This window comes from Maylandia zebra, linkage group LG11 (genome assembly GCF_041146795.1).
Source record: "Maylandia zebra isolate NMK-2024a linkage group LG11, Mzebra_GT3a, whole genome shotgun sequence".
Taxonomy (NCBI): Eukaryota; Metazoa; Chordata; class Actinopteri; order Cichliformes; family Cichlidae; genus Maylandia; species Maylandia zebra.
Window position 1 is genome coordinate 37,750,560 of NC_135177.1, and position 14,365 is coordinate 37,764,924.

General features: G+C 52.5%; 1 protein-coding gene across 2 annotated transcripts in view; it reads left to right on the top strand.

Moving 5' to 3' along the window:
• Positions 1-14,365, top strand: part of LOC143421185 (calcium-transporting ATPase type 2C member 1-like) — a 29,399-nt gene that overhangs the window by 8,155 nt on the left and 6,879 nt on the right. Inside the window, exons 1-16 of one of the 2 annotated variants that reach the window (XM_076890361.1) lie at positions 1-32; positions 2,699-2,803; positions 3,005-3,121; positions 4,414-4,503; positions 5,754-5,789; positions 8,135-8,196; positions 8,908-9,016; positions 9,914-10,069; positions 10,838-10,906; positions 11,015-11,090; positions 11,221-11,287; positions 12,128-12,252; positions 12,342-12,439; positions 13,673-13,768; positions 13,848-13,937; positions 14,215-14,319. The exon at positions 1-32 is cut by the window's left edge and continues 105 nt beyond it. In XM_076890361.1, the coding sequence (XP_076746476.1) occupies positions 2,735-2,803; positions 3,005-3,121; positions 4,414-4,503; positions 5,754-5,789; positions 8,135-8,196; positions 8,908-9,016; positions 9,914-10,069; positions 10,838-10,906; positions 11,015-11,090; positions 11,221-11,287; positions 12,128-12,252; positions 12,342-12,439; positions 13,673-13,768; positions 13,848-13,937; positions 14,215-14,319 (1,365 nt within the window). In that variant the 5' untranslated portion in view covers positions 1-32; positions 2,699-2,734. The remainder of the gene's footprint in view (positions 33-2,698; positions 2,804-3,004; positions 3,122-4,413; positions 4,504-5,753; positions 5,790-8,134; positions 8,197-8,907; positions 9,017-9,913; positions 10,070-10,837; positions 10,907-11,014; positions 11,091-11,220; positions 11,288-12,127; positions 12,253-12,341; positions 12,440-13,672; positions 13,769-13,847; positions 13,938-14,214; positions 14,320-14,365) is intronic. The other variant, XM_076890360.1, reaches the window with a different exon arrangement.

Sequence of the window (14,365 nt, forward strand, 5' to 3'; positions counted from 1 at the left end):
AGGAGGCAGAGGAGGCCGGCAGGTGATGACAGGTGATTCACAGAACAGTGTGCACTTCTGCTGAGTGGTAGCTTCTAGATCGAGGCTCAAGAGTTGGGAGTTCGTCTTGTAACTGGAAGGTTGCCGGTTCGAGCCCCGGCTCGGACAGTCTCGGTCGTCGTGTCCTTGGGCAAGACGCTTCACCCGTTGCCTACTGGTGGTGGTCAGAGGGCCCGGTGGCGCCAGTGTCCGGCAGCCTCGCCTCTGTCAGTGCGCCCCACGGTGGCTGTGGCTACAATGTAGCTCGCACACAAGAATTTCACTCACATGTAGCAGTGTACCTGCACGTGTGATGCGATCTCAAATAAAATGAAGGTTTCGATATTTTCCTGAATAATCTCGACTCTGACGCCAATCGGCCTTCAGACTGCGGTCGGCTTTCAGCTGCAGCGCCGATGTTTGTGTCGGGGTGTTCATGTGACCCCGCTGGGCAGGCAGGCGCGTGGACACCTGACTTTGTGACCACGATAACTCGAGAAGGCGGCAACGTAGCATTTCAAATTGATAACAGAAGTGTATGTACGAGGAGGCTGGGGGCGGGTGTTTCATCTCCTGCAGGAGCGACGATCGGGCGTAACGCTGTAGCTTTGCCGTACCAGCTGCTTCTGTTCCAACTCTGATTTCAGCTTTTCTGACACTTTCAGGTCTCGTGTGGTCTTAAATGCACCTGTGAGTCTGCTGCTTGGGTCACAGCATTAATCAGCCGCAGACACCTTCGTGTTGTTGGCTGCACTTCCTGCTGACGTGCAGTTTATTCATCGCATTCGGCCACTGCGTGGAAAACTGTCTCGAGCCGCAGTTTACCGGCCGGAGCCGCCCGGCAGCTCGGACTGTGAAAACATTGAAAGCAGATGAGAAATGCCGGGAGTTCCTCCACCTCTGTGGGACAGACTTGTTCTCACGCCGTTACAGCTGCACACAGCTGCACACAGCTGACTGTTTGTCCCCTCACAGGCCTGCAGCTGCCAGGCTCAGGTCAAAGCTTTAAGCCGGCAGGTGAGTGCAGGTGCACATATATTGCACAGCTGGCCTGGGACCAGAAACAGGTCACTCAGTTTTATGGTGAGACTTTGCCCCGAGTCACGACTCTCAGGTGGGGCCATAAACGAGTTCAGGTGTAAGAACAGGCATCAGAGACTCGTCGCTCTCTCGTGTCTGTGGTAGTAAGGCAGCACGAGCTAACGTTCGGCCTGAAGCCATCTGCCCAAACTGGACTTTTACCTTTGACACGGCCTGGATGCTGTTAGCTAATGCTAGCCACCGCGTTAGCTGAGCAGGACAGCCTGAGGCCGACTCTCGACAGTTTTCTTCAAGTAGCTCTAAATTCTAACTCGGACTGAGTCTTTGATGAGGTGCACTTCCTGTGAACCTGTGCAGGTGTTTGAAAAAGCTGCTCTTGCTGACTGGGAGGAGAATCGACTTCCTCTCTGCTCTTTGTTCGGCTTTAAACCCTGCACCACGGCGCCGCTGTCGCCTTTGTCCCATTTCCTGCTGTCGGTTTCCTCTGCGTCAGCCTTCGTCCTCAGACCTGCAGCCTGCTGGGAGGAAGTGATCAGCATCATGCATGACAACAAGCACCGATGGTGGAGGAGGCTCGAAGCTGTTCGATGTTCAGTTTGTCCTCCTTACCTCTCTGCTTCATTCCATGTTTGGCACAGATCACCACCTGCACTCATGTATATATCTTTCTACGTAGCACTTTAATTCTTATTCTTATTTTTTCATGTCTATTTAAGCGTAATTTATGACAGTATGTTTGCACTGAAGCACCGCAGCAATTTCCTAATGTTGTAAACCTGCAGCGCGTCACGCCGTTAATCCCGCCGGAAGCTGCCACAAACAAAACCTTTGTTTTTTCCTGACTTTGGTGGCATTAAAGTCTAAATTCTGCCCTCCTCACATTTATTTCATGAAGAATCGACTCGGAGTTCAGATGTTCCCGATAGAGCCGGTCTCTAGTGGACATCAGAGGAACTGCAGGTTCCTGGGGAGATTATAAACTCAAAGTGCAGATGTGCTTTTACTTTGGAAGTCATTCTGGTCCTCTTCCCCTCATTTCCTCTGAGCTTTTGTGCTGCCGTACGTTCTTGTAGTTCATTAAAGTAAAACCTAAAACGCAGTCTTTCTAGCGCTGTGGGTGGTGTCGGTGCCTTCTGAAGCATTTTTATTAACAAACGTATGTCTTGGCCCTGGTTGTGAAAGGTTTCTGGTTACTTCCTGGCATCTGCCAGCAGCATTACGCCTGCAGTAATGAGAGTCCTGAAATGTGACTCTGTGGATTATTATCTTTGACAGCAGCTGACGAGAAACTGGATTTGAAGTCATCCATAAAAGGTTAGATGACACCGTTCACCCAGAGGTCACAGCTGTGTCATCACTCAGACACTTACCTGCACAGCTGGACGTCAGGTGTGCGAGTCACGAGTGCTCCCACCTTAGAGGTCCCTGACTCTTTGTGGAAAGCAGAGCTCTGCTCGAGTAAAAGTGGAGGAATGTGATCCGTTTCACGGAGAGCCTCGGTGCAGTCTGTGGGCCCGACAGACGCCGTCGTCGCTGTCTGATGCTCGCAGGTGGAGGTTGTCCAGGCCTGGATGTGAGAAGCAGCTCTCAATAGGAACCCTGCTGCAGTCTCAGTCTCTCTGTCTTCTTCCTGTTTCAGCTTTCCGAAGGAGAACCCTCCAGTGAAGATGAGACCATGGTCCCAGTACTGACGTCCAGAAAAGCCAGTGAACTGCCCGTCAATGAAGTAGCATGTGTCCTGCAGGTAAGGAGGCGAGCGCCTCTCAGCCTGACATTCGTCACGTTTATCTCAGAGAGCGCTCAGCTGATCGGTTCATGAGAACGACGGTGACGCCATTAAAAATCCTCAGACTTAGACTGAGCCAATGAGACACGTCGTCCTGTTTCTGTGCGAGCTTCGTCTCTGAAACGGTAATCTGAGCGCCGCTGCGTGTCACGCCCACAGGCCGACCTGCAGCTGGGTTTGACCCAGGAGGAGGTGAGGCGGCGGAGGGCGTACCACGGCTGGAACGAGTTCGACATCAGCGAGGACGAGCCGCTGTGGAGGAAGTACCTGTCACAGGTAACGCACGCATCACACGCAGACTCACTCAAGGCCATTTCCTGTTTCTCTCTCTGTGTGACGGCGAGTCCCTCAAACGTGCAGCGGCAGAGTCACCCAGCACGCTATTTTTATCCAGAGCCTGAAACGCGTCTGCAGGCCCGCCGTGTTCCCGACTGTCATTGTTCCGCCACCGCGTTAACCCGCGCACGTCTGCAGCACGCTTACATAACGTCCTGTGGAAGAACACAGATTTATTTTTGCACGGCACACGTTCGTCGCCTCACAGCCATGTTAGAAACACGTGTAAGGTGTAAACGCGCTTCACCGTGGTAACCGTGACCTCATTGCTGCTCGCACCTTTTTAATAGGACTGACACGTTTGTGGTGACTGCACAAAGGAGGAGGTTGAATCCTGTAGCGTTCTTCGTTTCTGTCTCGAGCTCGTGTCACCGCCACAGCGCGGCGTTGTGAAACAGATCAGGGGCCTCGTTCAAGCGCTGCTGATTGGACGAGCCAGCTGACGAGGGCACATGACCTCTTTCAGCCCTGAAAGTATCAGGTAAAATAACTGAAGGGGAAACGGCAGCAGGCAGTCGGAGCACTGATGGAGCTGCTGCAGGCCTCCAGCAGCTCCAGCTTAAATATAGAAAGCGAGCGCGGACGGAGAGGACGGGAGGAAGCTGTCGGCTCGAGTCCAAGCGAGGAGCAGAAACTCTGGATGTCTGAAAAATGTAAACCACATCAGCTGACGTGTGCAGAAGTTTCCGTTTGACTTCACATTCCTGAGTGCTGAACAAGCAGAAAGAGAGGGTCACAGGTCACATGACCAGAACCGTGTGATGTGAGCCATGAGGGTGAGGAAGGTCAGAGCCTCGTCATCGCTCCTGACTGCTGATTGGACGGCTTCACAAACACACCTATTGTCTGTAATCTGCTGTAATCTGAGCGCGTGTCCTCCTGCGATCACACGCTCGAGTCGCTCCTTCACTAAACAAACGCCAGCCCTGCAGCGAGTCGAGTAGCAGCTGCTGCGGCGCTCTGACATCACGCTGACCTCACAGTCCAGACACGAGCTGCCAAAGAGTTTGTCCTTCAGCTGCCAACCACACACGTTTACAGCTGCACCGACTCGCCTGATCCCGCCTGTGATGACTCGTTCGATTTACCCGCGCTGCTGAAATAAATGTGCAAACTCGGCGAAGCTGAAAGCGTCCACGCTGTAAAAAGTGTCTTTGTTAAAGAACACGTCCTCCAAACGTCTGTAATCATGTGACACTTGACCTCTGACCTCAGCCTGTGTCTCTCTGCAGTTCAAAGATCCGCTCATCCTGCTGTTGCTGGCGTCGGCGGTCATCAGCATCATCATGCACCAGTTCGATGACGCCATCAGCATCACAGTGGTAGGTAACCAGCGGCGCTCAGGCGTCCTCTGAAACCTGCAGGTCCTCCACACGAGGTTACACACGACAGCTGTTTGTCTGATACAAAAACGAGGTCAAAGTTCAGATGGCAGGAGCGGAGTGGAACAGCAGCTCTGTGTTCTTAGACTCAGTGACTCAAATGCAGCAAGTTTTACATGTAAAGGTCACGGGGTCAGTGACTGAGCCGTCCTGTGAGGCAGTGCTGCTCTGCGATTGGTCAGCACGGCGCGTGCTTGTTATTGTCTCCTCTCACCTTAAGCTCAGCGTGCACCGTCACAGAGAGGTGGAACGCCACAGGCACAGATTAAAAACAAGAAGTGCGATCTTCTCTGCAGCCCGTCTGCACACGTTTGAACATCTGCACGCTTCTCGTTCAGCTACAACCAGGTCAGGTCCATCACAGAAGATGGGTCTCATTTACCTAAAGTCATCGAGTTCATCTGCATCGGTGAAGTAAAACCTGAACAGGAAGGTTTGGCGCTGTGTTCCATCCTACCGGTTGTTTCTGCACGCACAACACAAAGTGACAAACCGTCCTGCATGCTGGAGTCATTGTTGACAGCATAAAGTACGTACGGCAGGACCAAAGGCGGATTCATGTGCAGAGAGAGGAGGTCTGAGATGGAGAGTCTGAGTGACGCACACACAGTTTGACCCTCGTAAAAGAAGAAACGTGAGTCCCTGTGCACACGCAGGCCGGCTGCAGGCGAACAAACAGCTTCATCGCTGTTTGCTTTCAGACTTCGGGTAATTAAAGCGTTCCGGGAACCCTTCAGGATGTTTGATCAGGTTTCTGTTTTAATCCTCCAAACGGACGCAGAGCTTCAGCAGCCAGAAGGTCAGCCGATGGTCTGACTCCACCTCCACAAGCAGAAATGATGAAGAGCTTATTCATGTCATCACATTCAGATATGATGACTGTGAAAGCAGACGGGCCACTGTGAGGCCAAAGCTCCGCCTCACAGGAAATAGACATAAATGCAGAGGTGAGAGGTTACAAACAGTGCTTTTAATTTGAAAGGAAATGTGGAATATATATTTTATGATGAAAGGAAAAGATGAACGATGTTGAGCTCTGATGTCGCAAACATTCACTGAAATCTTCAATAAACCCTGAACGACTCAGTGTCAGTGGGGTTTCCACAGCTGTGGGGTTTTATTGTGAACGATGGAAGAAATTAAAAACTCGTGTTGGACCTCAAAGTTCAGTCTGTGCTTTCCCCCCCCAGGCCATCATCATCGTAGTGACGGTCGCCTTCGTCCAGGTACGTCCTGTTTTTACTCTTTAACAACACTGCTGTGTGTGTGTGTGTGTGTCTGTGTGTGTGTGTGTGTGTGTGTGCGTCTGTGTGTGTGTCTGTGTCTGTGTGTGCGCGTGTGTGTGTGTGTGCGTCTGTGTGTGTGTGTGTGTGTGTGTGTGTGTGTGTGTCTGTGTGTGTGTGTCTGTGTGTGTGCGTCTGTGTGTGCGTCTGTGTGTGTGCGTCTGTGTGTGCGTCTGTGTGTGTGTCTGTGTGTGTGTGCGTCTGTGTGTGTGTGCGTCTGTGTGTGTGTGCGTCTGTGTGTGTGCGCGTCTGTGTGTGTGCGCGTCTGTGTGTGTGTGTGTCTGTGCGTGTGCGTGTGTGTGTCTGTGTGTCTGTGCGTGTGTGTGTGTGTGTGTGTGTGTGCGTCTGTGTGTGCGTCTGTGTGCGTCTGTGTGTGCGTCTGTGTGTGTCTGTGTGTCTGTGTGTGTGCGTCTGTGTGTGCGTCTGTGTGTGCGTGTGTGTGTGTGCGTCTGTGTGTGTGTGCGTCTGTGTGTGTGTGCGTCTGTGTGTGTGTGTGTCTGTGTGTCTGTCTGTGTGCGTCTGTGTGTGCGTGTGTCTGTGTGTGTGTCTGTGTGTGCGTCTGTGTGTGCGTCTGTGTGTGTCTGTGCGTCTGTGTGTGTCTGTGCGTGTGTGTGTGTCTGCGTGTGTGTGTCTGTGCGTCTGCGTGTGTGTCTGTGCGTCTGTGTGTGTGTGTGTCTGTGCGTCTGTGTGTGTGTGTGTCTGTGTGTCTGTGTCTGTCTGTGTGTGTCTGTCTGTGTGTCTGTGTCTGTCTGTCTGTGTGTCTGTGTGTGTGTGTGTGTGTGTGTGCGTCTGTGTGTGTGTGCGTCTGTGTGTGTGTGTGTCTGTGCGTCTGTGTGTGTGTGTGTCTGTGTGTCTGTGTCTGTCTGTGTGTGTCTGTCTGTGTGTCTGTGTCTGTCTGTCTGTGTGTCTGTGTGTGTGTCTGTGTGTGTGTCTGTGTGTGTGTGTGTGTGTGTCTGTGTGTGTGTGTGTGTGTCTGTGTGTGTGTGTGTGTGTGTGTGTGTGTCTGTGTGTGTGTCTGTGTGTGTCTGTGCGTCTGTGTGTGTGTGTCTGTCTGTGTGCGTCTGTGTGTGTGTCTGTCTGTGTGCGTCTGTGTGTGCGTCTGTGTGTGTGTGTGTGTGCGTCTGTGTGTGTGTGTGTCTGTGTGTGTGTGTCTGTGTGTGTGTCTGTGTGTGTGTCTGTGTGTGCGTCTGTGTGTGTGTGTGTCTGTGTGTGTGTGTGTGTGTGTGTGTCTGTGTGTGTGTCTGTGTGTGTGTCTGTGTGTGCGTCTGTGTGTGTCTGTGCGTCTGTGTGTGTGTGTCTGTCTGTGTGCGTCTGTGTGTGTGTCTGTCTGTGTGCGTCTGTGTGTGTGTGTGTGTGCGTCTGTGTGTGTGTGTGTCTGTGTGTGTGTGTGTCTGTGTGTGTGTGTGTGTGCGTCTGTGTGTGTCTGTGCGTCTGTGTGTGTGTGTCTGTCTGTGTGCGTCTGTGTGTGTGTCTGTCTGTGTGCGTCTGTGTGTGTGTGTGTGTGCGTCTGTGTGTGTGTGTGTCTGTGTGTGTGTGCGTCTGTGTGTGTGTGTGTGTGCGTCTGTGTGTGTGTGTGTCTGTGTGTGTGTGTGTCTGTGTGTGTGTGTGTCTGTGTGTCTGTCTGTGTGTGCGTCTGTGTGTGTGTGTGTGTGCGTCTGTGTGTGTGTGTGTGTGCGTCTGTGTGTGTGTGTGTGTCTGTGTGTGTGTCTGTGTGTCTGTCTGTGTGTCTGTCTGTGTGTGCGTCTGTGTGTGTGTGTGTCTGTGTGTCTGTCTGTGTGTGTCTGTCTGTGTGTCTGTCTGTGTGTCTGTCTGTGTGTGCGTCTGTGTGTGTGTGTGTCTGTGTGTCTGTCTGTGTGTGTGTCTGTGTGTCTGTCTGTGTGTGTGTGTGTGTGTGTCTGTGTCTGTGTGTGTGTGTGTGTGTGTCTGTGTGTGTGTGTGTCTGTGTGTGTCTGTGTGTGTGTGTGTCTGTGTGCGTCTGTGTGTGTGTGCGTCTGTGTGTGTCTGTCTGTGTGTGTGTCTGTGTGTGTGTGTGTGTCTGTGTGTGTGTGTGTGTGTGTGTGTGTGTGTGTCTGTGTGTGTGTGTGTCTGTGTGTGTCTGTGTGTGTGTGTGTCTGTGTGCGTCTGTGTGTGTGTGCGTCTGTGTGTGTCTGTCTGTGTGTGTGTGTGTGTGTCTGTGTGTGTCTGTGTGTGTGTGTGTGTGTGCGTCTGTGTGTGTGTCTGTGTGTGTGTCTGTGTGTGTGTGTGTCTGTGTGTGATGAAGCTAAGCTGTTGTCTTGTCTTGTGTGCAGGAGTATCGCTCAGAGAAATCTTTGGAGGAGTTGGGGAAGCTCGTCCCTCCAGAATGTCACTGGTGAGTTTGATCCTGACCTCCTTCAGGAGAGTGGGCGGGGGTCTCCTGCCTCGTCCTCCTGCATGGATCGCGTCTGTGGAGAACATCGCGTCTCCTAGTTGTGATTGTTTGTAATGAAATAAGCAGTTATGACACGGAGTCTGCTCCTCTGTCATCTCACAGCCAAGAATCCAGAAATTTGACTCCATAAATGAATCAGTTTAAAGGAGTGTGTGTGTCTGTTTGCTCCATCTAGCCACACCGTGTAGCGCCCCCTGTTGGCACACTGTGTGACCAGCACTCACATTACTGTGAGCACGAGCACACACAGCATTGTTCTTCTCAGCCTGAGGTCACAGGATTAATTTCACTCCTCGCGATGTTCTGAGAAACTTCTTAGAGTTTCCCTGAAAGCTGAGACTGAATCCTGGCCAACGATGCGCCGATGTCGGAGCAACGAGAGATTCCCGTGGCGACCTGAGCAGCACGGTTTCCCCCGATGATCCACTCTTCATCGGGGTTTACAGTTGGGTCGTGGCGAACGTTTGGCAGAGACAGAGGGCGGAGCTGGATCCACACACTCGACCTCATTCTACAAATTTCAACTTCATCCATGCACATTTTCAAAAAGTGAATTATTAATGTGTTGTGTCCCTGACGCTCCTCAGCAGGGCGCGCAGGGAGGGGAGGAGCATGACTGTAAACACTCTCCCCCGCTGTCTTCCTCCTCAGTGTCAGGGAGGGGAACCTGGAGCACCTGCTGGCCAGAGAGCTCGTTCCCGGAGACACCGTCTGCCTGTCGGTGGGGGAGAAGGTCCCGGCTGACCTCCGTCTCTTCGAGGTAAAAACACTGATAGGTTTGTGTCAGCCTGGGCGTGAGGGAGCGAGGGATTCTGGGACAGCAGAGATGTCTGCTGGAAGCTGAGCGCTTCTCGTTTCCAAGAAAGGAACTAAATTCTTTCAGGATGAACGATCACAGGCGATCAGGTTCCTGCAAACACGGGAGCAGAACGCCCTCTGATCAGGCCTGCAGTGTAATCATAAATAAATGAAACCCCTCAGCAGGGGGCGCTCTCGAGCACGAATCAAAATGTACGTTTTGTGTGTGAAGATTTTTCTTTGTGGAAGTTTTCAGACTGCAGGTGCAGGTTTAGATGGTGAGCGTCACCACGAGCCTCCATTTTGGTTTGGGGCATGAAGCGAGCAGCAGCTTCCACCTCCAGCCTGCTGCGGCTTCTGCACGCAGAAGAAAACTTTCACACAAACTTCAGGTATTTCATCCGCTCCGCAGCTCGAGAGCGCCCCCTGTCCAACAGGAAGTCCACGGGGAGTTTCTGATTATCAAGCAGCTCCCTGCTTCACTGCAGGTGAGACTGACATCAGAACAAAGAGAAGGTCGCCGCGGTACTCGTCCTGCATCTTCACCACGTGCAACAAATCCCAGTGACAGCGTATCCCTGAGGCTGGCATAAGCGGGTGTAGGCTGGTGTAGGCGGGTGTAGGCGGGGCGAGCGTAGGTGGGCGTAGGCGGGTGTAGGCGGTACTTTGAGGCCTCTACTTTCACTGGGAAACGTGTGAACCTTCATTAAGAGCAGCTGCAGTCGTGTAAAGATGGCCGCCTGCTCTGAGGTGGGGGTGGGGTTAATGGTTAATGGTGGCTTTAGTGAGCAGGGTTAGAGGTTAAAGGTCAGAGTATCCCTCCTGGTTGGAGTTAAATCTGTCTCCTCCACCCTCGCAGGCGACAGACCTGTCAGTGGATGAGTCCAGTCTGACGGGGGAGACCACGCCCTGCACCAAGTCCACCGCCCACCAGCCAGCATCCACCAACGGAGACATCGCCTCCCGCAGCAACATCGCCTTCATGGGGACGCTGGTGCGCTACGGCAAAGCCAAGGTAGCAGCTCACTCTTCTTCTTCTGCTCCACAGACGGTGAAGTTACAGGAAAGAAGTGTGCGCTGAGACTCTGGCTGCAGACGGTGTGAGGAAGTGATGACGTGGCCGCCTCCTTCATATCGATGGTTCAGTGGTGACAGACGGCGTGTAGGACGCCGCCGTGGTTGTAGAAAACTGTAACCGTCATCTTAGTGGCTGCCGGCAGAATGATTAGAGCTTAGATTAGATGAAACTTTATTAATCCCTCGGGTGGGAGGGCCCCCGTTAGCACAGCAGCGACCGACGCTACAGAGTGTGAGCAGAAATACAGCGCACACACGACTGCAGAGGGACCTGCACCGTGGAGCGCTGACACAGATTCCTGCTAATCACTAACATCCAATCAAAACCCTCTCACAGCTCAGACTTCAGTGACCTCACAGCAGGCATGTTATTGGTCACATGATGTCACTAAAAAGGCTCCGACATCACAAACACGGTCCAGAGGTCCAGCTTAGGTGAAGCCAGCAGCTACGGCCACCCGTGCACCATCTACCTGTCAAATTGGCCACGCCCCTAATAATGCAAACATAAGCATGAATGCAATTTAAAGAGGACAGGACAGGTGTTATGATGGAGGATACACAGCGGTCTGTATCAGGCTGGCTCACTGCTGCCTCAGCAGGACACCAGAGGAACTGCAGCTGTTGCTATTGAAGCTTTTGCAGCTGATGTTTCAACGATGCTTAGACAGTTTTACCTGCTGAAAAGTGTTCTGATGTTCTTCAGGGCATCGTCATTGGAACCGGAGAGAACTCTGAGTTCGGGGAGGTGTTCAAGATGATGCAGGCAGAGGAGGTGAGGTCTCCCGCATGAAATCTGAATATAATTCAATACAAATGTCACAGTTGTTCCAGCCAGAGGTGCCGTGTTCATGAAACATCTGTTTCCTGTTTGCTTTGTCAGGCTCCTAAAACTCCTCTGCAGAAGAGCATGGACCTGCTGGGGAAGCAGCTGTCGCTTTATTCCTTCTGCATCATCGGTGAGTTTATGATGATCGTGTGATTACGAGGAGACGCCGTGTGTGCGGCGAGCTGCCCCGCTGCTGTGTCCTGCTCTCCATCGCCATGGCGTCTGCACGCCGTGCTCAGTCTGTCTCTGATGTGTTTCAGGCGTCATCATGCTGGTGGGCTGGCTGCAGGGCAAGAGTCTCCTGGACATGTTCACCATCGGTGTCAGGTGACCCTGAGTGATGCTTCTGTTTGGTTGTTGGTTGAACCGAGGCAGCTGCTTCCTCTTCTGTGTTTATCAGGTTATAGCTGAGTGCAGCAATGTGATAGCAGCAGGTTTGTGACGCTGGGTTCATGATGCGACCAGGAGAGTGACTCCACCCACAGACAAGGACACGAGCGTCACAGTCTGCTGTGTGATTTGGTGCACAGAGCCGTGAAACACCTCAATTCAATTTTATTTATATAGCACCAAATCACAACAAAAGTCTCCTGAAGGCGCTTCATAGATACAGAGAAAAACCCAACAATCATATGACCCCCTATGAGCAGCACTTTGGTGACAGTGGGAAGGAAAAACTCCCTTTTAACAGGAAGAAACCTCCGGCAGAACCAGGCTCAGGGAGGGGCGGGGCCATCTGCTGTGATTGGTTGGGGTGAGAGAAGGAAGACAGGATAAAGACATGCTGTGGAAGAGAGACAGAGGTTAATAACAGATATGATTCAGTGCAGAGAGGTCTGTTAATACATAGTGAGTGAAGAAGACACCTGAAGGAGCGAGCTCGGTCTCAGTGCGACAGGTGGAGCAGCCTCCATATAAATGAGATCACACGGCCTGCTGTTAGTGACGTTAGCATGAGGAGAGCCGCCTTTATAAGCGAGAGAGGAAAGTTAGCGCTGTGGGGCGGGAGCACGTTACAGGTGATTCCTGTTAGAGGGAAGTTGGGAAGCTGACCGTGAACACTGAGAGCAAACGGAAACACAAATGTTTTCTGGGTTTGTCTGCGTTTTTTCAGTGAGCATGTAAATCATAAAACAAGTCTGACTGTCTCCTCCTCTCCTCCTTCAGTCTGGCTGTGGCTGCCATCCCAGAGGGCTTACCCATCGTGGTGACGGTGACGCTGGCGCTCGGCGTGATGCGGATGGTGAAGAAAAGAGCGATCATCAAGAAACTTCCCATCGTGGAAACTCTGGGTACGTCGTGATGCGACGGAAACGGTCATGCACAGCCCGACCTTCTGTGAGCTGCACGTTGGTGACCTTTGTGCCGTTTTCCCCGTCAGGCTGCTGTAATGTGATCTGCTCGGACAAAACGGGGACGCTGACCAAGAACGAGATGACGGTCACTCAGCTGTTCACGTCAGACGGACAGCACGCTGAGGTCAGACTCCCACGCCGTTTCCTCTCACACTTTGAAACCTCCACAGCGTGATCACAGGGTCAGCTTTTAAATCCTCAGGCTACCAAACACAGCTGGGCTTCATGTTGGTGCTGGCGGGTGGTTGATCGTGCGATCAGGGTGAAGCTCGTGTTCTGCAGAGGACTCGAGTTCAGGCTCCGTCTGCTCGCTCGGAGTTTATGGGCTCAGTGGAGTCGATCAGTTTGTTGGTCTCGGATCAGTGGACACGTCGTTATCCTGTCCGGGATATTTAAGGGTGTTTGGGAATTTCCCCGACTAGTCTGTGGACTTTGAGGAGGCTTTGAAACGCGTCCCCAGGGCGTCCTGTGGGTGGCGCTGCAGGAACCTGGAGTATCGGTGAGACTGCAGATTAAATGAGACTGTAGATGTTGGTGTAAAGTGTTGGGGCCCTGGCGTGCACCCAGAGTTGTCAGACTCCCCCACAGCCGACCTGATGGAGGCGTCTGCAGCTCCTCAGACAGTCGATGAGTTGTACTGAAGCTGCCGGCCTCCTACATCTACACCAGCTTTCTGTTTTTCATAGGTGTCTGTTATTTTAATCTGAGAGACGGTGAACATGAAACGGCATCAGTGCAAATGTCCCAGTTTGACCCAAACGGCTGATTTTCACCTTCTAAAAGGTCAAAAAGGAGGAGAGGAGATCACGTGAGTCGCAACCCAACAAGCCAAGTTTAAGATCACATGAACAAAGCAATCACTGTAACTTGTTGTAAGGCTGATGCTGTTATTTTGAAAGCTGAGCCCTCTTCCTCCTCGTCGGTTTGCAGCGGCTTCTTCTGAAGCCTGATCGCAGCTGTAACGCAGAGTCTGCAGAGGGCTCACTGACCCGGTTAATCCATGAGGAAATCCCAGCTGGCATACTGGGAGAACTGGGTCAGGGCCGGTTCTGCTCACTGCAGGGAGGTCAGAGATCATGGGAAGGTGCTGAAGGCCTGCAGGGTCACTGGCCTCACCTGTCAGGGGGCTGAAGCTGTGTTTGAGTGATACTTTATGAGGGCGAAGGCTCTGTCACGGCTGTGTGTCTGTGGCTGAAGCAAACACTGAAGCCCTGCTCTGTGCGAACCGCCCGGGCTTCAGCAGAGCGACATCGACACGTTGACAAGTCCACGAAAGTGCGCGCTGACCTTCTGGTCCTGCCTCCAGTGTCTCGAGGTCGCAGGTCTTTGTTATCTTACCCTCGGTGTTGTCTTGCAGGTCACCGGCGTCGGCTATAACGGGCAGGGGGAAGTTCTGCTGAACGGAGAGGTGATCCACGGCTTCTCGTGTCAGTCCATCAGCAAAATTGTGGAGGTGAGGTCGTTCGTGTCTCAGCTCAGATCTTCACACTGAACTCTGAACCCGGGTTTACTGAGCGTGTGTGTGCTGACAGGTCGGCTGTGTGTGCAACGACTCCATCATCAGGAATCACAACGTGCTGGGACGGCCCACAGAAGGAGCGCTCATCGCCCTCGCCATGAAGGTAAAACCCAGAGCGCCACGCTCTGAGCAGGTCGTCGAAGTCTTGAAATCAGACCAGTTGGGCTCATTTTTTCGATCCTTCTTTGTCTCACACTGGACTGAAACCAGCTGTTTTAGCTCCTCCCCCTTTCCCCCTCTGACTGTTTGAAGCGTACAAACAGTTAAAAGTAGGAGGAGCTGGAGAACCTGAGCTGATGATAAACCAGATGAGATAAAAACATGAATATGAGCGATGAGGTGTTTGTGTGACGAGCTGTGCTCCTCTCCGTGTCCTGCAGGTGGGGCTGGAGGGTCTGCAGCGCGAGTACGTGCGGGTGGAGGAGCATCCGTTCAGCTCGGAGAAGAAGTGGATGGCTGTGCGCTGCGTTCACCGCACGCAGCAGGTCTGTGATGAAGAGCTGCTCACATTAACCCTTTATCCTCGCTCTG